This window comes from Artemia franciscana, chromosome 7, assembly GCF_032884065.1.
Source record: "Artemia franciscana chromosome 7, ASM3288406v1, whole genome shotgun sequence".
Taxonomy (NCBI): domain Eukaryota; kingdom Metazoa; phylum Arthropoda; class Branchiopoda; order Anostraca; family Artemiidae; genus Artemia; species Artemia franciscana.
In genome coordinates, this window is record NC_088869.1 from 44,451,502 (window position 1) to 44,475,718 (window position 24,217).

General features: G+C 35.1%; 2 protein-coding genes across 3 annotated transcripts in view; one reads left to right on the forward strand and one right to left on the reverse strand.

Annotated features, from left to right (window-relative positions):
* The window catches only part of LOC136029354 (uncharacterized), a 224,757-nt gene that overhangs the window by 67,890 nt on the left and 132,650 nt on the right, over nucleotides 1-24,217 (reverse strand). The gene's annotated exons all lie outside the window — the stretch shown is intronic.
* LOC136028652 (1-phosphatidylinositol 4,5-bisphosphate phosphodiesterase-like) overlaps nucleotides 1-24,217 on the forward strand; it is a 74,791-nt gene that overhangs the window by 19,974 nt on the left and 30,600 nt on the right. Inside the window, exons 3-4 of the mRNA XM_065706477.1 lie at nucleotides 6,925-7,122; nucleotides 23,737-23,816. Coding sequence (XP_065562549.1) covers nucleotides 6,925-7,122; nucleotides 23,737-23,816 — 278 coding nt within the window. The remainder of the gene's footprint in view (nucleotides 1-6,924; nucleotides 7,123-23,736; nucleotides 23,817-24,217) is intronic.

Consider the following 24,217-nt stretch of genomic DNA (forward strand, 5'->3'; position numbering starts at 1 on the left):
AAAGATTTGGAAATAGTGAGAGAGAGACAGCATAAAAGCATCCATTACACAAAATATTTTATATTTCAATGAAAAGTCGGGTGATGGATATTCGCACTATGTACAAACTGAAATTCTAGCAATTAACCCGCACTTGGAAAATTTTGGGGGTGTATTTATAGAGAGGGTAGACAGTATTGTCACAAAACTTTATAAAGGAAAAGGGGAGTGGGGTCGTGGTTTTATTTATTGAAATTTAAATTTAAACATTTCTAGATTTAAAAAAAAAATATTTTAAGAGGTGCAAGGTGGGGAAGGCTGAAGTTTTAAAATATAATTCATATTTAGAGGCGTTCAAAGGTGTACAACAAATTTGTTTCGGTGCAGGGCTTCAGTGTTTCAAGTATGCATCTCTTATAGTAGCCCACCGACTCCTGAAAAATGGAGCTACTAAGACAAAGTTGGACAAATTGGTAGTAAATGCGTGTGGGAGGGGAAAGAGTTTCCTAAAATAGATTTCAGTTGTTTAAATGATCATAATCAAGTGACTCATAAGGGGATAGATATTTTTGAGTGGTCTAATGAATATTTAAAGATTGGTGTCACTGTTTTACACTATGAAACAGAATTTGACAAGGGTGAGCCAAGTAATAAAAAGGGGTGTTTACAATTGTAAATTATATTGGTCAAAAATTTATCTCTTTTCTTAAGATGAGAGATGGCTGTTTAAATATTGCATTGTGTTTCGTCTGTTTTTTTTTGCGTATTTCTTTTATTTTAAATGAATAGTTATCAATTATCATTTTAATATTTAATATGTTGTTGCTTTGCTTCTGAACAGGGACATTTTAGGTCCCTAAATTGAGCAGCATATTATTGATTGTAAGTACAATTTTAGTAGTGTTTTGGATGAAATAAACGCATACTTACCTACCTACCTACCATTACCGTTTACGGAGTTGTTCGTGATTCAAGTTCTCTAATAACTCTCAATAAACAAATATATCCCGGTGCTCAAAAAATTCTATCTTCATCATATAGTCAGGCAACAATGAACCATATGGTTACATTCTATTGGATCTCAGTCAGAATGCAGCTGACGATTTGCATGTAGTCAGAGATATATTATACATTAAACTTACCGTATATATTCCAGTGAACAGTAAGAAAGGTCATTAGTTGCCATCATGACACTAAAGAAACTACTTGAAAATATAAATTTATTTTCCGTTCTAAGCAGTTCAAAACCGGCACTTAGGAACGCCACACCCAAACATGGCATTGACAGAGGGTTCATTAATCTTATGTCTGAGCTTTGTTTAAAATTAACCGATGATAAGGTTCAATTGCCAGAAATAGTTTAGCAACTGACAAAACAGTATCATTCAATTGTACGTGCCCTGGCTTACAAAAAGAAAGGAAAAGATTTTAAAATAAAATGTCTTTTCCATACGGGTGGTAGCTTTTTTACACTTTTACTACAAATAATTGCAGGACTTTTCAACAGTTTTCTCTAGAAAATTGGCTAAATCCTACAAATTGACGCCAAAAGAACTCGCCCTTTCACCAATGGAACACTTTGAGGACAATATCAGTAGATGTATTAATTATGAGAATATTATCGATGATAAGAACCTACCTTTACTTCAATTGGCACTTTGACGAGTGTATAACATAAACCCTATCACGTGAGACCTATCAATGTAAGTGTCATTGGTAAAAAGAAAACTTCTGTTCAAGATTCCGGAACAAAAACAACAACACAATCAAATGAGGAAGATTAAATTTTTTTCAAGTTTTGGAGACCTACTGCCACACTAATATCGTGAACAAGGTAAAAGAGTCACAACATATATCGTGGAAAGTGAACACAACCAAATTGATAATAATGGGAAATGAATTATATTTCTGGGGAAAAGCTATAATCTACTTCATTTAATATATGATATGGTTTCAAATTTTAAAGGACTTTTATCATTTGACAATCATCTCTACAACTTTTTAAATACATTAAACTTCCCAAAAAGTCTTATTATAAATTAGCTAATTCAAATAAATAAGCAAATTATAAATGAGACCTACTGCCACACTAATATCGTGAACAAAGTAAAAGAGTCATAACATATCTCATGGAAAGTGAACACAATCAAATATATAATAATGGGAAATGAATTATATTTCAGGGGAAAAGCTATAATCTACTTCATTTAATATATGATATGGTTTCAAATTTTAAAGGACTTATCATTTGACAATCATCTCTACAACTTTTTAAATACATTAAACTTCCCAAAAAGTCTTATTATAAATAAGCAAATTCAAAAGAAATTAAGGGAACTTAGTAGTCTAAAATTAAAAGAAGAAGAAAAGATTTAAATCAATCCTTGGAAAATACTAGTACACCTACCACTAATGCAAGTAGTAATAGTAAAAAGAATGATTTGATAACACCAATGGTGGCGTTGAGACAAAAACAAAGACGTAAGGATATCAACTCATCATCATCATCACCACCCACTAGCAAGCAAAAGTGTAGTGGACATCACACTACGAATTTGCTTTCAAAATGGCTGAAGCTTTTAAATTTGTTTACGAAAATATTGGTGAATTGGGAAGTCTAAGTTCCCCCACCACACTTTCCAAATTCGCTGGACTTAAAAAAGCATTAGCGAGAGAGATTCTATAAAATAAACCAAGTTTGACTCCAAATCAAAATCATAGAGTTCGTGGTAATCCGTATTGTCTAACAGAAAAATGGCATTCGTTTGTCCTGATATTGATTGCTATGTTGCTACTCTTGGTCCAAGACAAATGGGTCATCGAATGAACTATTACAAAGGGCGTTCATCAATGTCAAGCTATGGTCCTCGTAGTTGGTTTGCTAAGCTGTTTAGCTTTGCACTATCCTTGGGTAAAAAACATATTTTACCGGCTGCCACGGATTTTGCATCTACTGCATTGGACGAATAGGGCTCAGGAAAGGATTTTAATATAAATATTTCGGAAAATCTCAGTTCCGGTGCACAATCCTTTGGCAAGCAACTGAAATCTCGACAAAATTGAAAAGGTTCAAAAAGGCTGAGGGCACTGCATCAGTCGTCAGTCTCTACTCAGGTCAGAAGCGAAAGATATCACTCATATCAAAGAAGAAGAAGAAGATACCAAGAAAGAAATTTGTTAGATCAAAAAAGGATTTCTTTTCCTAGGCTGAAGTCGCATATCAACCACACAAGGATTCCCATTCATCAATCACTTCATCTTTAAATCTATTCAATGTAAAAAGTGTTGATGTGAGTGTAAAACATGGTTACTATGAGCAATTTCATCCACAACAACCGCTCTCTGAGAACATCCACTTTTTAAATTTATTCCAAGAAAGATTATTTCGTGGATATGTCTTTCACATTCATAGACTTACATGTGTTAGTAAAGAAATGTGACAATGAAATGCCAAGTCTTACTGATGGAATATCCTATGAAAATTATGTAATCCATAATTTATTTTGATATATCAGTGCCTGAATAAATGAAACATTGGTGAGCACTGCCAACAATCTCTCAAATTATACGAGCTATATAGAGTTTAAGTTGACGAAACCAAAGTCATATAGGGAATTAAGAGTTTTGGCTACTGGATACGAATATAAGACAGACACTGACACTACAGATGCACTTAGAGAGGTGACAACTTGACAAATTACATTTATTTGGGAAAATGAATCAAGAGATATTTAATATACCACAATGGCTACCGACAAATATTAAATTTGACATAAAATTAACGCTGACTCAATCCAATTTCATTTTACGAAAAGACCTTACTGCATCGCCCGATGTAACAGTCTCTCTCATCTCAGCAATACTCAATGTACGGCAATACTCAAAACAACAGGTTATGGAGTTCTGTTGCTTTGGCACTCGAAAAACTGAGAGCTTCTGGAAATAATATCAAACTACTTGTTCCTCATACAATCGCCAATACGCATCATATTGTAACGAGTTCACACATAAAGTTGCTGGGAATTCACTCCCGAAGGCAGTCGTATCAAATAATGAACGAATTTAATATAGATCCTTGCATGTCCCAATACAAATCCTATTGTATACCATCGGATTTCCTTGAACAAATTCAATGTGTTTACAATACCTTTATCATTGTCAACAGCAGTCCATCGACCGTAAAGACAGGTCATTGGCCTTGCATCTTTCAAACAGCGGAGAATACAGATTTTTTGATCCTCTTGGTCTACCATATACATTCTACACTCCGCACATCAACAACTCTATTGAAAGCAGGAGGAAAACTATTATTCAAAACCAGAAGAGAACGCAAGATTTAAAGACTAAAAGCTGTGGTTTTTGATTTTTCGATGTCGTGGCTATACTTACAATGAATTTCTCAACATTTACGAGGACAATCCTCGTCTGAATGACTTTCTAATGGAAAATATACTTTCATAAATATACAATATTGATTTCAGTGCCCTACGAATAAAATGTTCGAAAAATGTTTATAAATTTGTTTAATAAAAAATGTATAAATACATAAAAAAATGGTTATTTCTCCTCTTTAGATTTCTTCTTCTACGCATAGGTAGCTGCTGAAAACAACACATGGTGGCAGATTATCTGAGTTCACTGTATATTGATCTTGATGGGTAAAGTCAGTGTCACTTTTTCTACAGTGCAATGTAACTTCATTCTTATTATATCTCTTTGTGAAATCTATTATACTATTTTCATTTTTATTGTAAGATTCATGTGTTTCAATTAGTTTCTTTGCAGCAATAACACATACAGGGTTTTGAATTGGAGAATCACTTTCTGTAACAGCCAAATAAAAATCAGTAGGTTTGTAATCATTGTAGCCATTGTCTTCGCAACAATGACATAAATTATCTTGTTAGTCATAGTCAAAATGTAGACCTGGTTCATCCTCCCAGGACAATTTAAAACCACGAAGATACCCGTATCTTAGAAATGAACTAAAATCTCTTCAAGACAGGAATCACAGTCTTTAATTTGTGCTGCATATCCTCTATACCATTTACAAGGGTTGCATAATCAACAATTTTCATCATATTCATCAACAATTGTAGAATTCTCACATGATGACCTGCTGCCCAGCGTGAACATGCATAATGGATATGTATAGAACATTTTCCCAGAGTTGACACTCTCACACCAAAAATCAAACTGACTTATGACCGATAAAGAGAGTGCTCTTTTCTAGTTCTAGAGAGAGAGGAATAATCGAGCTACGTCACAAACCTTGTTTGGGCATGACCTTCTAGATTATCGATTTATTTATTGTTCTCATGAAGAAAAATTATTTGGATAGTCTTAAATTCCTAAGGTAGTGTTCAAAAGCAAATCTACAATGCCATTTTGTTTTGGTTCAATTAACGTGTCAATAAATTGAGTAAATGAATTGGCTACGACGTAAGAGCATCATACAATAGTCCCAAGATGGAGAATTATTTCTCAATACATCATTAACCATTTTTTGAGAAAATATTTTCTATTGAATAGACAACTCTAGAAAAGCATCATATAGAATTAAACATTTTTCCAAAATCACAAGATTCTGTATGATTTTTTTTTTGTTTCTCAAATCTATCCATTTTTAAATAGTAACACTCTGATAGCTGAATGCAGACCAACTAAGATTCATTTCGAGATTATTCCCAGAGGAACGGTGATTAACAGTGAATGAAGATTCTTTCTCGCTAGTAGCAAACTGACTTCTTTCTTCTAGATTGATTCGGATCATTGTCTTCAATATATCTCACTATTGCATTTAAAGCAGCTTGAAGTGTATGTATATGCACTATATCAAGTTTTTCTGCAAAATATAACTGCTACTCCAATTTGGATTTGCCCTATGATATTACATATCTTGCATACATATCATCCCATTCAAGGCTTAGTCGAGATCCTCTTGCAATTCCTACTGCTATGTTTGGTACTCATGTCTTTTTATCATTGCTACTCCAAGCTCCTCTACCAACTTCTAACAGTGTAAACAAAGCACTAATTTTTGCTGATATATATTGTCAAATAAAAACTTGATGATAAGTAGTAGATTCAAACTGTTCTCTCTCTCTCAATTCTACTTTCTTACTAATAGGAGTGACGCTGAAAATCCAGCCTTATATTGGATCTGGCTGCTAAGTAAACCGGCTGTGCAAATTTTGTACTAATACGGTTATGCTAAAGAGGTTTAAAGAGTATTACATAGCCTTAAAATGGCCTGAGGGGTCTTAGCTCTGTATTGCATACGGCTATGCTACTAACATGGAAAAATGGCTACCGGGCGAACATTGTGAGATAACCAGCCCCTTTAAAACAGCAAAACTCTTTGTATGAGGCCTCCTATTTCTTAAGGCCTGTCGGTCCCAGGGTAGTACATCTCAACCGTAAAAGCAATTGAATTTTGCACGAAATGAAAAATTACTTCAGACAGTAGATTGAAAGTTTTATTTAAATGGGATTATTTGTTTGAGACTTCTTTTTATCTACGATATTACATTGCTGCACACCAGCTTTGTGGTAGAAGCGGGTTAAGTAAATAACTCAGGGTGGGCTGAAGTCTCTAAAATTACCCCCTAGAACCGTCATAATAAGAATCGTATTCAGATCAAACTTTAAGTTTAGTTGCTGGGGATGGAGGTCCCTCATATTGGGGAAGATGTGCTGTTTAAGACGTAAGATTATATTCATGAGCTTACATTTACAAGGAGAGGAGGGATCGGGCTCTTGACCCCAGAATCAAGGTTTGTCCGGAATTCCCCTGCCTCAAATTTATAATGATTTTTGTTCATTATCAGTTTTAAATTTCTTCTTTACTTTCGTCTGAATCGATTTGTTTTTTGTTACTGCTTATAAGGACTTGAATCTTGTTTTTATACAAATGAAAATCTTACTTATATATTTACTTAAAAGGACGGCGATGCTCTGGAGCTCAGCCAAGTAAGTGATATTAGAGCAGGAGGGGTACCAAAAGACCCAAGGCTCACTAACCAATTGGTGTCTAAACATGGACAAGACTTTGAAGATAAGTCGTTAACTATCTGCAGTGGCCTTGATTTGGTAAACATTAACTACCTACACGTCGTATGTCCATCTTCAGAAGTTGCAAAGGTACATTAATTTTCATTATCCCAACGTTTTATTTCCTTAGAGGCTAGGCCAAGATTCTGTTTCATAAGATATTCAGCCCAATATAGTCAAAATGTATCCGCAGGGTAGCCTACTCATAAACTTCTAACTTTTTTAAATTTTTTACAATTAGGGAGGGGGGATAATGGGTATCCCAGCCTTTGTCCTGGCTACAACACTCTCTCTAACGTTTTTTTTTTTTTGTGTTTTGAAGCCTTAGATTATTAAAGTTGTTAATTACTGATATTATCCCACCGGTACAACGGCTTAGCACCTTAAGAACATTAGATCACAAAACTAATTCCCGGCATAACAAAGAAAAACTTATTTATTCTATACAATATGTATTATTTAAAAAAAGAAAAATAAATTACTTTTTTCTAAAAAGAAAAAAGGATAGACAATATTTATAAATTTATATTTTTCGGTGCGACAACTTACGAATTAAAGTAATTATTTTACGCGAAAGGCGAAAGGCGTTTTAACGACGGCGAGCACATATGCATTTACATTTTTGCTACGTTTTACGAGTCAAAATTTTCTTTTGGTGGGGGGAATTATAACCCTGTCCCCCCTGGATACGGTATTGATGACAACTTACACTAGAACGGAACGCTTGCGCCTAATTAGCATTATAATCTGTTTTTGCCAGGTTCTACAAAGTTTATTGAGTCTACATTTTTTTCGAGAAACAATGCTAATTTCAAATCTAGAATAATACACTTCAAGATATAACTTTTTAAATACTTATGCCAAAACTACGATTGTGACCACAATTCTATGCAAGCACCTTTCCGTTACCAGGCTTGACTTCTTTTTGAATATCATATAGAACAACTTTTTTGTCTCTTCTGTCACTCCGAATTCATCATCCACTGTCTTTTCTCTTGTCCTCTGTTATGCTATGGATCAATTATGATTTCTCGGATTTATTTGTGTTCAACAGGGTTCATCATCTTTCTGAAAGAGACTTATGCAAACCAGCCTTTGTTTTCCCCATTGTATTCTTTTACACTAAAAAGAACAAACCCACAATTCCTTGAGGAGATCAATGATATTTCTGTTAGCGAGAAATTATGTAAGTAGGGGAGAATTTCTCTTAGATGAAATAAAGAAAGAGAAAGGATAAACTAAATGTTTTTAACGAAATGGATAAAATTTGAAATACTTCAAGAGGAGAGACAAAATTCGAAATGCTTCAAGGAAAGAATAAAATTTGAAATACGTCAAGAGGAGAGACAAAATTCGAAATACTTCAAGGGAAGGGACAAAATGCTAAATACTTCAAGGGGAGAGACAAAATTCGGAATACTTCAAGGGAAGGGATAAAATGCGAAATACTTCAAGGGGAGAGACAAAATTGGAAGTACTTCAAGGTAAGTGTTAAAATGCGAAATACTTAATGTAAGGAGATAATACCACAGTATTTCATTCACTGTTTCGAGCTATAGTGCCGTAGGCTATAGTGCCACAAATATGGGTGTACCTTCTGTAGTATTGGCAAGATTTAGCCCCCAAATAAAGGCTATATCCCTCGCATGTGTGTCACTAACACTATCTCTTAACTTGAAATACGAAAGATTCAAAATAAAATAGAAGACTTATTTTTAAAGCTACACAATAATTATTGTTTTTATGTTTTCAGCTCCATTTTCAGTGTAGGAAAATAATATCAGCAGTTAGTTAGTTTATGTCTACATTGAAATATTTAAGGCAAGCTAAAAACCACCAATACAACCAAACAAAACTTGCATTTAAAATTATAATTTAAACCAGTCTTTTAGTACTGGTCATAGTTTAACAAGATAACAAGCCTTTTTTGTTTGAAAAAATATACATAGGTAAAAAACTAAAGCAGGATTGAGACAAAAAAGGGAAACCCTATTTTACTGCTGTGTCAACAGAAGGCCCCAGAGTCAGTTTTTTGACTTGAAGCAGAAAACTTTCGACAAATATTTTCAGTCCGTGTGTATCAAAAAGCTTCCTATTGTTATAATTGAAGAACCCTTTTGTTTCAGAAGTCGTTATTAAAGAATTGGGACAAAGGCAAACTTCAGCGTAAAGAACGAGGCATATTGGAGCGGGGTATCTCCCTCATATACATATTAATTTCTGTTTGTTTTAAGTTTTAATTTTGCTACTTACTTTCAGTAAAAAAATATATTTTTTTTATTTAATTCCTGATTGCTTTTTAAACACTGCTGGGAAGAGTGTCTTCCCTTCCACGTAAAAATCCTGCCAACGATAATATCCTCTTTACAAATAATTCCCTGTTAAAATTTACCCCAGAAAAATACCCTTAACGTCTTCACATGTAAAATTGAGTCAGCAAAGACAGAGTAAGACAAATAAAGAGAATTTCTAGAAAATTATCGTTATCGTATACGAAAATTATCGTATAGGAATTCTAGAAAATTCCCCCAGTGAAAAATTTCTCCAAAAATAATCCTCAGGCAACTTCTCTCTCCATGGATAATCCTACCTGTAAAAAATTCCGGTAGAATACCCCCCCCCCAAACCGAAAATTTATGCATACTTCCCAATAAAAAATACTACGTGTAAAAATATGGGCAAATTTCACAACTTAAAGTCCTTTCCTCAGGAGCTGTGGAGGGGTCATGTCATCCTCAAAAGCACAGTTACTGGATCTCTTAGCTGTGCTTAACAAAACGGCTATCTCAAAATTTTGATAAGATTATTTTGGAGGGAAACTTGCGTGGGAGGTGACCTAGCTATTTTGGTCACTAAAAAGGGAGCTAGAACTGTTATTTTCCGCTCAAACCAATCCTCTCCCAATATGTTTGAGCTATTGGTTCGATACGATTACCCCTGGGAAAACAAAATACAAAAAGACATACAAATAAACACTCATCCGGGATCCTTCTTCTGGGAAAAAAAATACTAAATTCCACATTTTTTTTCAGAAGGGAACTTAAGACTTCTACAATTGGGTTTTTCGAAAATCTTTCAGAACTTTTAGGACTTCTAATATCCGTTCGAATGGCCTCTCTCTTCCTCTCTCTCTCTCTCTCTCTCTCTCTCTCTCTCTCTCTCTCTCTCTCTCTCTCTCTCTCTCTCTCTCTCTCTCTCTCTCTCTCTCGAGATCTTCAAAGGTCATTGGTTCAATACGATAACTCCTGGGGAAAACAAAAACAAAAAAACAGGCATCCGTGATCTTTCTTCTGGCAAAATTCAAAATTCCAAATTTCCACAGATAGGTGCTTGAAATTTCTACAAGAGAGTTCTCTTTTACGATTTTCATTAATATTGCTTGACCTTTAGGTGGTGGTTCCGCCTTTTTCAAAATTAGGCAAATTTTCTCAGGCTCGTAGCATTGGATAGGTAACACTAAACTCATCAAATCTTTTGTATTTGAAATCAGCATAAAAAGTTAATTCTTTGGATATATCTATTGTTATCAAAATTTTCGTTTTTGAAGTCTCGGTTACTATTGAATCACGTCGCTCTTTACTTACAGTTCGTTATCACGAACTGTTTGATTTAAATAAGTTGCCAAGTCAAAGTGATTATTTAAACTATTTATTTAATATAGGGATATATTGCATAAATTTATATTTTGTAAAGGTTTTTTCATAATTTACAAAACTAAACTTGAGTGAGATTCGCTAACCGTCCCCATAGATTTAAGCTGAATCCTATTAACAATGAAATTTTATGATAAGCGGCTATACTGACAACTCATTGACACTAAAGAACATAATAATTCATGATTATCCACCTAGCCCATCTTATATATAAAGAACGACAACACATACACATGAACACTATACAACAAAATAATACTATTTATTCTTTTTTACCGGTTTCAGCCCCCACCCCACCCCAAAAAACTGCGGAAAAAACATCAAAAGCCCCCCGCCCTTAAAAATCTATTAGTCAAATCAAATATTTTCAGTTTATTTTGAGACCCATATAAAGTGACATACTCTGATGCTAGCCGGCAGATTATTCCAAACAGAAGGCCACAGATTATGAACTGATTATGGCACTGATATTTATGACACAGATTATGAATCTTACTGTTTTTTTTTTTCAAGGCTTAAAAGTTGTGAATTTCTTGTACCATAATTATGGTGCTCCTAATTCAAATTACCTTAATAAAAATTATAAAAGTCTAATAGTCTAATAAAAATTACCTTATTTTAGAAAATAGAGGGAAGCACCCGATAAAAGTAATAAAACCAAAATTACACCCATCCGAATCAGCCTATCAGGGAACCCTACCGTGGAAGTGTTATGCTTCTATCAGCAAAAATACGGATTTTTTTTCCAGGGGTGATTATATCGAACCAGTTGTCTTAGAATGTTGCGAGCGGGCTCATTCCAACGGAAATGAAGCTATATATAAGTGAATTATATATAAAAATGAAGTATATAGTACCCTTTTTAAGTTATCTAAAAAAATTGGAGGGCACCTAGGCCCCCTCCCACACTAATTATTTTCCCACAGTCACCCGATTAAAATTCTGAGATAGCCATTTTATTCAGCATAGTCGAAAAACCTTATAACTGTGTCTTTGGGGACGACTTACTCCACCAGAATCCCCGTGGAAGGGGCTACAAGTTACAAACCTTGATCAGTGTTTATATAGTAATGGTTATTGGAAAATGTACAGACGTTTTCAGGAGGATTTTTGGTTGGGGGGGGGGGGTGAGAACAAGGGGTTATGTTGGGGGAACTTTCCATGGAAGAATTTGTCATGGGGGAAGAAAATTTCCATGAAGGGAGCGCAGGATTTTCTAGCCTTACTTCAAAATAGAACAATACTAAAATAAATATGAAACAGTTTTTTCAACTGAAAGTAAGGAGCAGCATTAAAACTTAACACTAACAGAATACAGAAGTTCGTTACGTAAGCTAACTCGTAAGTTACGTATATCTTTTACTAGCAAAAACGTTCGTAAAAAATTAAAAGTTCTAGTTGCCTTTATAAGTAACCAAAACACTGGAGGGCAACTAAGCCTCCTCCCCTGCTCCTTTTTTCTCAAAGTGATTCTATCAAAACTATGAGAAAGCCATATAAATATGAAATTTCGTTTTAATTATTCATCTGTCGAGAGCCAAAATCAAAACATGCATTAGTTCAAAAACGTTCAGAAATTAAATAAAAAAAAGACATGTTTTTAACTGAAAGCAAGGAGCAACATTAAAATTTAAAACGAATATAAATTACTTCGTATGTGAAAGGGGCTGCTCCCTCCTCAACGCTCCGCTCTTTACGCTTAAGTTTGACTCTTTCTCTCAACTCTACTTTTTAAAACAGTAAAAAACTTTAGCGTAAAGAGCGGGGCGTTGAGGAGGGAGCAGCCCCTTTCATATACGAAGTAATTTCTGTTCGTTTAAGTTTTAATTTCGCTCCTTACTTTCAGTTAAAAAAACTTGTTTTTTTAATTTAATTTATCCATACGGGTTCATTAAAAAATATTCTAAAGTTCGATTGTTGCTTGAGTATTTGTATATCTGAATTTGTATTCGGATAAGACTGTAATGACACATGATAACTACCCATACCTAGCACAGTTGGATTTATATAAACGGTTCTCGTATCTCCATACTTCTTGGCAACCTTCCGTCGACAATTTCTGGTAACAGTGCCTCAAAATCAAATTTTTTTAGATTTGGCCGCATTTTGTTAGACCAGAATTCACGGTCACGACCAATCTTCTCACAATATAATTCCTCTTCCCCTAAAAATATTACAAAGTATACAAAATCAATGTCACAACATTTCAATTGCATTTGAATTTGGTAATAGTAGTCATGTGTTCTTTTCAGCTTTATTTCACTATTAACTTTCTTTTCTAGACATGTATTTTTTTAAGCGCTATCCACTCTTCCAATGCAAGCCCTTTTGCTGTCAAAGGGCACTTCACCTCCAAAAGAGCCTTCTCACCCGAAGGAAAAATTGCTATCCCGTCCGGACTGGCCCCTAGAAACCCATATTCCTTGTGAATGAAAAGCCCAGCAGAGTTCACAATGCAACCCATTTTCTTTGCAAAAGCTGTAATAGCTACAGGCTCATACATCTGACCATGCTCCATTGCCTTTGTTCGGCGGTTTCTGGGATACAGCAGCTGCCGAACTAATGAACCCACAGTCTTCAACCGCCTTTTACAAACAGCACCAGCTACAGAAGCTGTAATTCTGTTTTTTCTGTGTTCTATCCAGCTATTATCGATAGAATTTCTCTGAAGCCTAGTGGCTTTTTCGATACTGAGGATTTCTGTTGCAGTACATTGGAGACGAGTCAAAAAATCTGTTTTTGCAATTTCGAGCGTACTGCAATCAAGATCCGGAGCAGTTGCGTTCGAGCCGTAGTTTTTGTCTGCTCCGGTTGGCTCCCTGATTTCTTTCGAAGGGAGTTTTGTGGAAGCATTAATGAATTGGCGCTTTCTAGCAGACAGTTTTTTACGTCGAGTAGTAGTCATGGCCCGCTGTTGTGCAAGTTTTTTCAACTGCCTACTTGGTGTAGATCCTACAGTTCTTCGAAATATTTCAAGGCGAGCTGAGTGATCTTTCGTAAATCGGATTCCTGCTGCTTTAACACGGGTGGTATATCGCGCACTTTGGCTAACCATGGTGTTTTTGCCACCTATAAGCCTTGCAACTATGCTCATAAAATATTCTGCCAGGTTGCTCGTGTGGTTTCCTATCAGTAGACGAGCCCTTCTGGTCAGCGTATCAAAGGCTGAATACACATGGCTGAGAAAGATGTTGCTAGGGGTGTCTTCAGGATTGACCTGTAGAACTTTCCCGGAGAACGAGCTGCGTGTAGGACAAAACCTATGGTCGCCACGGAAAAAATGTAGAGGAATTGCCTTCAGCGCACTGATGAGATCCTTCACGCTTTTCTTCTCTGTGGTGGCACATACAATTGCATTTCTGGCAAAATCACACATTTTCTTTATTATTGCGGCACTAAGAAATCTTCTGCATTCGGCATTTTCATGCTGCTTCTTATATAGTCTGTTTTTCAAGCATTTGCACGCATGATTAGCACACTCAATTTTTTCTACATTTCTGCCATATGGTACCCTTGCTATAATTTCAGAATGGGTACCCGAATCGCCGTCGGCAACAAATCGAGTACATCTTAGATTGTGCATGGATGTTGCTATTCGGAATGCGTCAACTAATATATCTGACTCCATACCTGTACTGGGCCCCTGCCAGTTCATAAAACATGTATGTTCAGGAACAGATCTATTTACTTGATGCCTGTATTTCACGCAAGTACAGCAATATTTGTTCCTAATTCCTAGATTTAAGAGTTTCTTCGAATAGAAACCTATCACCACTCCATAGCCTGAGAGTGCACGATATCTATTCCCATAACTTCGTGTACACCAGCTTCCATCAACTATAACATATGTCTCTACAGCTCCATTTGGGTGAATTTTCTCACCTGCTTCCAGTGCCATCCTTTGCTCGGTTTTCCTATTTTCGATAAAATAGTCATAGAGAACTTTTTCCAATTCTACGCAAATTTCTTTCTCAAATTTCGTAAAGACTTTTTGAGACGGGGTATTTATTCCAATGGTAGAGAAAAGTTCTTGAACCTGGGCGTGATTCATTCCACCATTTATTGCACCAACCACTACCTTTTTGTTGACACTTACTGTTCCTACTTCTGTTTTGTTTTTCTTTCTGAGAGTATTCACCCTATCAAAATCAGTCCTTTTCCGTTTTTTGACTACGGTTTTCGTTGAGTCTTTTTTTTTAAGCCTTCTAGGAGCAAGGGGTTTTTCTGTGTGAATTGTGGCTTCCTCATGACATGATTCGCATTTGAAGATGAGTCTTGAGCGCAATCCAGCTCTATGTTCTTTAGAAAACATCATATTTGAAACCAAATTGATGTCTTGGCACCTGTAAATAAAATGCTAATTGGTTGTGAGGAAGTAAAATAGTAAAGTAGCGATTTTATTGTTTTGGTAGAAAGGAAAGTGCTATAGCTTCAAAAAGGATAGGTAGTATGTAGAGTAGTGATCGGTGCAGGGTATTTAAAATATGAAATAAAATATAAAATATAGCTAGAAATGGGTGAGAAGTGGAAATTATACGATCTAACCGAAAGTTTGTTGTATTTCATTGTCAGATTAAACCACCCAATTTTATTTATGTATGTAACCAAGCCAAAAACTGTCCTGGAACTACCAATCAGGAAAGCCAAGTATTTCAAAACTTTACAAAATCCTTTGGGGCATGACAGGAAATGCCCTCTAAACAGACCCGTGTCGATTTACCAAATTCCAACGGAAATTACTAACCACATTCCAAGAAAAATTAAGTCTCACTTGACTCCCTAAAATCAAATTCAAAGTAAAAATCCGTGCCCCAAATTCAGTTGCATCTCAACTATCATTTAAATTTTTATTCGAGTAATTCACAAAGTTCTTATTAGTACGATTAAAAATGCCAATATGCTTTTATGAGTTAGGAGGATCAAATTAGCTAGTTTATTTCTCAAATCCTTTAAAGCCTTTGCAGACATTCTTTCAGAACCTTTATCCGTACTTTTTAATGATTAGAAAAAAAAACAAGTATTTTAAATGAAAGTAAGGAGCAACATTAAAACTTAGAACGAACAGAAATTATCCCGTATATGAAAGAGGCTGTTTCCTCCTCAACGCCCCACTCTTTACCCTAAAGTTTGACTCTTTCTCTCAACTCTACTGTTTAATACTGTAAAAACTTTAGCGTAAAGAGCGGGGCGTTGAGGAGGGAACAGCCCCTTTCATATACTGGGTAATTTCTGTTCGTTTCAAGTTTTAATGTTACTCCTTCCTTTCATTTAAAAAAATTCGTTTTTTATTTAATTTCTGAACGTTTTTTAGTTAATCCATGTTTTGATTTCGGCTCTGCGCAGATGAATAATTAAAACGAAATTTGAATTTTTTTTTTTTTGGCTAAACGGCTTTCTCATAATTTTGATCGAACGATTTTGAGAAAAATGAGCGGGGATGGAGGCCCAGCTGCTCTCCAATTTTTTGCTACTTAAAAAGGCAACTAGAGCTTTTAGTTTTTTACGATGGTTTTCATTAGTAAAAATATACGTAACTTACGAATTAGCTTACCTAACGAACTTCTATATTCGCAGGTATCTATTACGTATATAAGGGGGGCTCGCCCACTTGTCAATACCTCGCTCATTACACTAAAGCTTAAATTTTGTCCTAAATCCTTAAGAATGACCCCTGAATCCCAAAGGCCGTAGAATAAATAATTGAAATTACTAAAAAATACTTTAGCGTAAAGAGTGAGAGATTAGGAGGAAATGAACCCCTTATATGTGTAATATTTTTTGTTCGTTTTAAGTTTTACCGCTGGTCCTTACTTTCCGTTGAAAACACTTTTTCATATTTATTTTTCCATTGTTTTTTTAAATCATGCTAGAAAATCCTGCCCCCTCCCATTCATGGAAAATTTTCCTCCCCATGACAAATTCCTCCATGAAAAGTTTCCCCAACATAACCTCCTCTTTTCAACCCCTCCTTCCAACCAAAAAATCCCACTGAAAACGTCTGTACACTTCCCAATAATCATTACTATGTGCAAACACTGGTCAAAGTTTTTAACTTGCAGCTTCTCCCATGGGGACTTTGGGGGAGTAAGTCGTCCTGAAAGACATAGTTATAAGGTTTTTCAACTATGCTGAATAAAATGGCTATATCAGGATTTTGATCGGACGACGTTTGGAAAAAATGAGCTTGGGAGGGGGCCTAGGTGCCCTCCAATTTGTTTGGTCACTTAGAAAGGGCGCTAGAACTTTTCATTTCCATTTGAATGAGCCCTCTCGCAAAAGTTTAAGACCACTGGGTCGGTACAATCACCCTTGGAAAAAAGAATTAAATAAATAAACACGCATCAGGGATTTGTGTTTTGGCAAAATATACAAAATTCTACATTCTTGTAGATAGGAGCTTGAAACTTGTACAATAAGGTTCTGTGATACGCTGAATCTGATGGTGTTACTTTCTTTAAGATTAAATGACATTTAGGGGGGTTCCCCCATTTTCGAAAATAAGGTAAATTTTCTCAGGCTCGTAACTTTTGATGGGTAAGACTAAACTTGATGATGAAACTCATATATTTAAAATCGGCATAAAAGTGCGATTCTTGAGATGTAACTCTTGATATCAAAATTCTGTTTTTTAGAGCTTTGGTTACTATTGAGCCGGGTCGCTCCTTACTACAGTTCGTTACCACGAACTGTTCGAAATTACCTCTACTGGTAAGTTCGCTTTATGTTGGAAATAAAATGATAAAAAGAAGTTTTTAACTGAAAGTAAGGAGCAAAATTAACGAACAGTAATTACTCCGTATATCAAAGGGGCTTTTCCTCCCTCAACACCTTGCTCTTTACGCTAAAGTTTGACTCTTTTTCTCAAGTTTACTTTTTAAAACAGTAAAAAACTTTAGCGTAAGGAGCAGAGCGTTGAGAAGGGAGAAAAACTTTTAATATACAGAGTAATTTCTGCTTGTTTTAAGTTTTAATGTCGCTCCTTACTTTCAGTTAAAAAACTTGTTTTTTTTCATTTTATTTCTGAACGTTTTTGGATTAATACATTTTTTTTGTGTTTTTTTTTTCTGTTTCTCTGTTTGCCATTCTGGCATGTCCAATGAATTGTGGGACAGAATAGAGGCAGTTCAAAAAACATGTCTAAGAATTATTTTCAAACAGGGTAAAGGGCCTTACATTTCCCTTCTTCGGAGAGCAAATCTAGTCACCCTTAAGGAAATGAGAGTACAAATTTCCTTATTATTTTGCCAACAATATCGTGCATAACCCTTGTACTACTTCTCTTTTCCCTAGTGAATATTTACCCACCCGCCACGTCAGGGGCGGATCTAGGATTTTTTTTTTTTGGGGGGGGGATGTACATGAAAGGTTACTCCGATAAACTTGTGGACAAAGAAATACCAGCAGTTTAAAGGGAACTGCAACAATTTCTATGTCGTGGGTAGGTAGTGGACATGGACTTTAATTTAATATAAAATCTGATGAGTTCTATTGAAATTAAAGTCAATTAGAAATATTGATACAAAAAAAGTGAGTTTATAAGAACCACCTCGCCATAAAACACAATTAAAAGGTTGTTCACCCTCTACAAAAAAATAATATATTTAATCTTTTCTGCATAATTTTTAGCATTTGCACTTCTGGCGACTATAGCGAGTTACTTAAACTTTGTGTTGTCAAAAAAAAAAAAAAATTAGTACCATATTTTGGTATCATACATTCTTTGGAACTAATTGTTGATTAAACATTAAGTAATTGTTCGTTTGATGGTGTAGCAGGAAAAATAGAACAAAGAAATAGAAATATAATGCTTTCTTATTGTTGCTATTAGCAGTGGATTAAGTCAGAATTTTAAATCTCCCCTTCTTACGAATGAAGATTTTCGCCTCCCAGTTGGCATTTGTGGTAATACGGACAGATCCCCTTGATAAACTTAAATTTAATTAAATACTTTTTGGGGACATGTGTCATTAATAAAAATCTAATAGAGACTGCAAAAAGTAACTGAAACCTTGTTTCAAACTTGTTTGCAAAAAGAAACAGCCTTAATAACTAAAAACTTACTAAAAACTCGACTATTAAAAACCAAAAAAAAAAAATCGTCCCTAAAAGAACCAGAGCAAGCGGTCCCAATCACAAATCTACTACTATTTCAGGGGGAGGGTGCCCCCTGCATTCGCCACTGCCCCACGTTCTAATTCAACAAAAATCCCCCTTCTTGCCCAAATAAGAGTTTCCACTGAAAGATATAGAAGAACGTTCATCCTTCACATATTTGAAATTTTAAATTACTAGCCCTTCGGTCTTATCGCCCCACTTTTAACTTGTAGTTTTAATGCTTATTTTGCAACTGCAATCTTTACAATTCTTGCAAGGTAAACTAAATTGTCATTTTGTTTAAATTTGTTTTCCCGGTTTTAATTTACGACTTTTTATGGTTTGACTTTTTTACTGATTGCAATTTTATGAGTTTAAACTGGTTTGATATTTATTACTGATTGGCATTCACCATTTTTTTAAATTTTTTTATTGACACTAAAATGTGAATTTGGCCCTTTTGGGCTTGTGATAGCCGTTTTGTATAAATAAATCTTGTCTTGTCTAAACCGTAATTTGAAAATAATGTGATAGATAACCCGTGAAATATGACAAGAGAAGAGCCAGAACTTGAGTACGAAGATGAGATTGCTAAAGAAATAGCGAAACAACTGCCGATTATTCTATATAAGCTTTAAATTGTTGGTAAAACCAACAATAGTGAAATTAAACCAACCTAAGTAGATACCGTCGGAGCGTTCTGTTGTTTTGGGATGAAAATATCTTTAAAAGTTATCGAACATTCTTTCTCTATAGCAGAAAAGACAATTATCAAGAATTAATAAGGTACAAGTTGTATTAATTGCAACCCAGAATAATTCCCCATCCTAATAATTTTGATAGCAGTAAATCAATGACGTAAAATGAAAGACAAAGAAAAAACTTACATGTGGCGAATCACGAGCTTTTCATAATTCTCAAAAAGGTAAGGCAGATCCACAATCCAGCGTGAGCCTTTTAGAAGGCCTGACCCCAAATTTCTTCCAGAAGTGATAACTTTCAACACAAAAGGGGAATTTGTTCCAATTCCTTCGGAACTTGATTCGTCTTGAACCGAAGCATCCGTTAAGTCTTCTAACATATATTTTGGTAAACGCGGTCTGCCTCTAGCCCGATAATTTAATTTCAACTTTTCACGATGGGCCTGCACATTTGGCAAATGGAGCCCTCGCCTATATCTTTTTTTTCCCATGTTACTGTGGTCAATAACAAGAACTATATAAGAACTTTATTAGGGTTTTGACCATTTTTATCGGGGTTCACTTACTAAGGGGTTGAATTGTTTCTTGGAAAGGCCTTGGACTTGAGACTGGTCATTTGACTGCTTTAGTATGGGTAATTTTTATTGGGGTTTATTTACCAAGGGGTTGGATTGTTTCTTGGAAAGGCCTTGGACTTGAGACTGGTCATTGACTGCTTTTGTAGTTTGCTTTGGTAGTTCTACAGCAAGACTCGGGTCTTGCTATAACAAATTTAAATATTCTGGGGACATTTTGTTTCGTTCATTAGTTATTTTGTTTCATTCATTAGTTATTAATTAGCTTGTTTTATATATTTTTAATTCTTATTTCAGTACGAAGATTATGCAAAATTGTACTTATACTACAATACATAAATTTGTCCTGAATTTATTTTAATTAAACCAAAACGATAGATCAATCTTTTTAAAATAAAACCATTGCTTCTTATTCGGCCCTTGTGCTGTGTTCAATTTATCTCTAGGATTAGACGCAGCTTATCCTTAATTATTTATACAATACAATTTTCTTATATATTCATTAACCGGCAGTTTGGTGTCTGCACCTTACTTCTTCTCTAGACTCTGTTTAAACAGGTTAGAACTAAATAATGCTTGACTGAATCGCTCCTGAACAATCCGAGTGGTTAGCCCCTTGGTGTAATTTTTGCATTCTTAGATGCTCCGATTACAGCTCAATCTAACATTTTGAGGGGAAATTTTGATTTCGGAACACAAATATGTAAAGTATTTGAAGGGACTGCAGCCAGGAGGTATATATTATAGAAAAAAGTTTCTTATTGATGAATAGAAAATTTTTTGCTCCATTTTTTGATACCCCACAACAACAATGTCAAGCATAGCAATCTAGAATGCAAACCCGAAACAGGTTTTATAATTATTTTTGAATTATAAAAAAAATAATTGTCGGCTTTAAGATTTGATTATGCCAAAATATTCACCAGATTTTTTTACTTCTATTGACATAAAAACCGCCAAAATCACTAGTTCAGGAACGTCAGGCAAACTCCAAATGTTTAACATGGGAGGTATAGGAAGATTCTTTGCGAGTCCGTCCTGCCTTAATGGGTAAATGTCCAAAAAATATGTTATTACTATCATTAAGTAACCTACCCGTTCAACTAAAAATAATATAGTTTGTTTTAGATGCATTAACTACCAGGGCTACCAACTGTAAAACTGCGTTGACGTTCAAGTGCTAATTTTTTTCCTTACGTACAACCTCTACCAAACAACTACAAATTACTGTTATCTCAGTGTTGTCTGCGAAAGAGGCAAGCACCTCCTCTCCAACATGTGAAGCCAGCGAATTAACGTAAATAAGATAAAATATAGGTCCCAGCGCGGAACCTTGAGGCACTGCACACTTAACACCGAACTCTCTGCTTAATATATCTGATATAGTAACTTTGCTAGTGCGGTCATACAAATACGATGAAAACCACTTTACACAAGTACTACCTAGCCCAAGCCCGCTTAGTCAACTTAGAAGAGTGTTCAATTCAACAGTGTCAAAAGCTTTACGTAAATCTACAGAAACAGTTAAAGAAACCAGATTATTTTCAAAAGCATTATCGACAAAACTTAAAAGATAGTGTACTGCATGACTAGTGGAATGGTTACTTCTAAAACCGAACTGTCCGTCGTACAATATTTTCATCGAATCCAAAAATTATACAATCGCTTGTAAATAACTTTTTCATAAATCTTACTAAATAAAGGAAAAATCGAAATCAGTCGCCAGTTACGGGGGTCCAAGGGGTCCCCACCTTTATGTAAATGTGTGATTCTCGACCGTTTTAGTTCTGATGTGCAATGGTTTTTAGCAATTGACAGAATAATTTAATAAACCAGTACCGGCAGAAGCTACACCGACACAAATCTAAAAGTCTTTAGGTTCAATCCATCTACACCAGAAGAATTTGATTTAAGACCAAAAACAATATCCCTACCAATCTTCAAAAAATATTCACCCATGTAATTTCTTAATCTTCCGCCAAAACTTCACTGACGAAAACATTATCGATCAAAGTTGCAGAATGGTCCGTTAATCGGCATGGGAGAAAATATAACGGGAAAAGACCAAATGAAAGCATGACATAAAATCTGATCATGATCTGAAAGCATGATCTATAAAATGAAAGTTAAAGTCACCCATGATAATTATTTTATCAAAATTTTGAATTCTTTCCGAAGTTAAAATTTTAAATTTCTCTAGGAAATACCGATAGGAATTACTTGTCTCTATCTCAATTCCAAAAGTTTCAATCTTACCCTCTAACCATAATGACAAATCTTCCTTTACTTTAAGTTTTACGTCATTTTTAATTATAAATGCTAAACCTCCCCTTCCCATCGCTGACCGGTTCTTGGAAATAAGTGAGTAACTTGGAAAATTAAATAACGAAGCAGGACACTGTTCGCCAATAAATGACTCACAAATATCTATTACTTGAACATCATTATCCAGTTTATAAATTATATCAACTACATCTTCATGTGAAGTAGTTAACAGGGTACCCCTGTCAAGTAGTAACAGGGTATCCTCCTCCTCTACAAGACGGGGGACATGCAGCCCTACGTCCTTTGGGCCAAGGGCACTAATGTTCAAACATTTTTCAAAGGATTGATTCCAACTGTAATAAAGGGGCTCAAAAAGAGGCCAAATTTTTCAATTGGACTGAAACTTATCTGAAACTGTAGGCTAATGACACCCTAATACAGAAGTAAAATAAGGAAATTAAATTGCTTCCCCTTAAGGTGCATCACCAAAAAAGGATAAGAAAAGGGTCAAAATTTTTTTTTCCATCCCCGTTCAAACGTAAAGGAATATCTTAGAAACTTGGGAGGCTGCTCATTCGATTGGAAATTGGTTTTAGTGTTTTTTTTAGAGGTCAAAAGCTGCTAGTAGATCATCAGCCTTTAGTGATTTTTTTGGGGGGTATCTGGCTCTCCTCCAACCCCAATGATGAATTTTCAGATAGCTGTTTTGTTAAAAGTTCCAAATGTTTAATAAGTTTGCCTCCGAGATTCATATTGCTCCCAGGCCCCAATTTTTAACCTTTATCTGACCCTGCTATGACAACTCAACCCCCAAAAGCGCATAAAAAAGATTACAATAAAGTGAAAATGTAAATTACTTCTTTTTTTCATTATTCTTTTTCCATAATTGCTCTTTGGCTGCTCAGTGTCATATATGGGGGGAATTTTCCATGGGGGGATTTTCAAGAGGAAGTATGCCTAGTACAACTAGTGCTACGGTAGTGATGACCTCGTAAAAAGAATACTAAAATGCGATCTCTAGTAAGTGTTATTGAAATTTAAAATTGATTTCTTAGTGAAAAAATTACTATTATTCCTACTTTTGAAATATCAACGTTGGATATGTTTTTAGATTAATCTTACGAAGTCCATAGTCTCCTGTAGTTAGGGGATGATGGCAGCCACGAGTTGTGTTCTCACACTTTCTAAAAAATAAGTAGACTCCTCGGAACTGTTGCTGCGTGACGACATTGAACACAGTAGAATATTACCATATCTTCAAAGTATAAACTAAACAATGCATTTAGAGCATTATAATCTCCTACCTGCTAGATCTATACTATTTCCTCGATGCAAACAATTGGTCATATTTAATTTTTTGAAGCTGTATATATGTTTGTGTGTGTGTACATATGATTGTTTTTTTTTATTATATAGGATTGGCTTCATGGTCTACGCTCAATAACACACAATGTTAAAGCTTACAATATTTCACCAAGCTTGATACTAAAAAAACAGTAAGTAAGTCGAAAAAATGGATCGTAGTGTGCATGTGCCTGGCCTCCTAGTTGCCTAATGCATGTTAATAAATTGCAAGTTTATAGATTGACTGAAGCTGAGGTGGCCTTGAGGGACTCTGTAGGAGGGAGGGCTAAAAACCAAAATCTGGTTAGGGGAAAAGTTTCCACTTATTGGATTGTAGGATCAAAACTTTGTAACTCCTGTTTTTTTTCTAGTCCAACAGTCTCACCTAATTGCTAGAAAGTAGCAATAATTTTTGTCTGGGACCAAAAAGGATGGTTTTTGTTAGTAATTCTACCAGAGCCTTGGGTATGTGAGCTGAAAGGGAATTCTATAGTCTATTATTCAGAGGAATATCGGAAATTATGCAGCCGACCTTTCTTTCCACTGAACCATG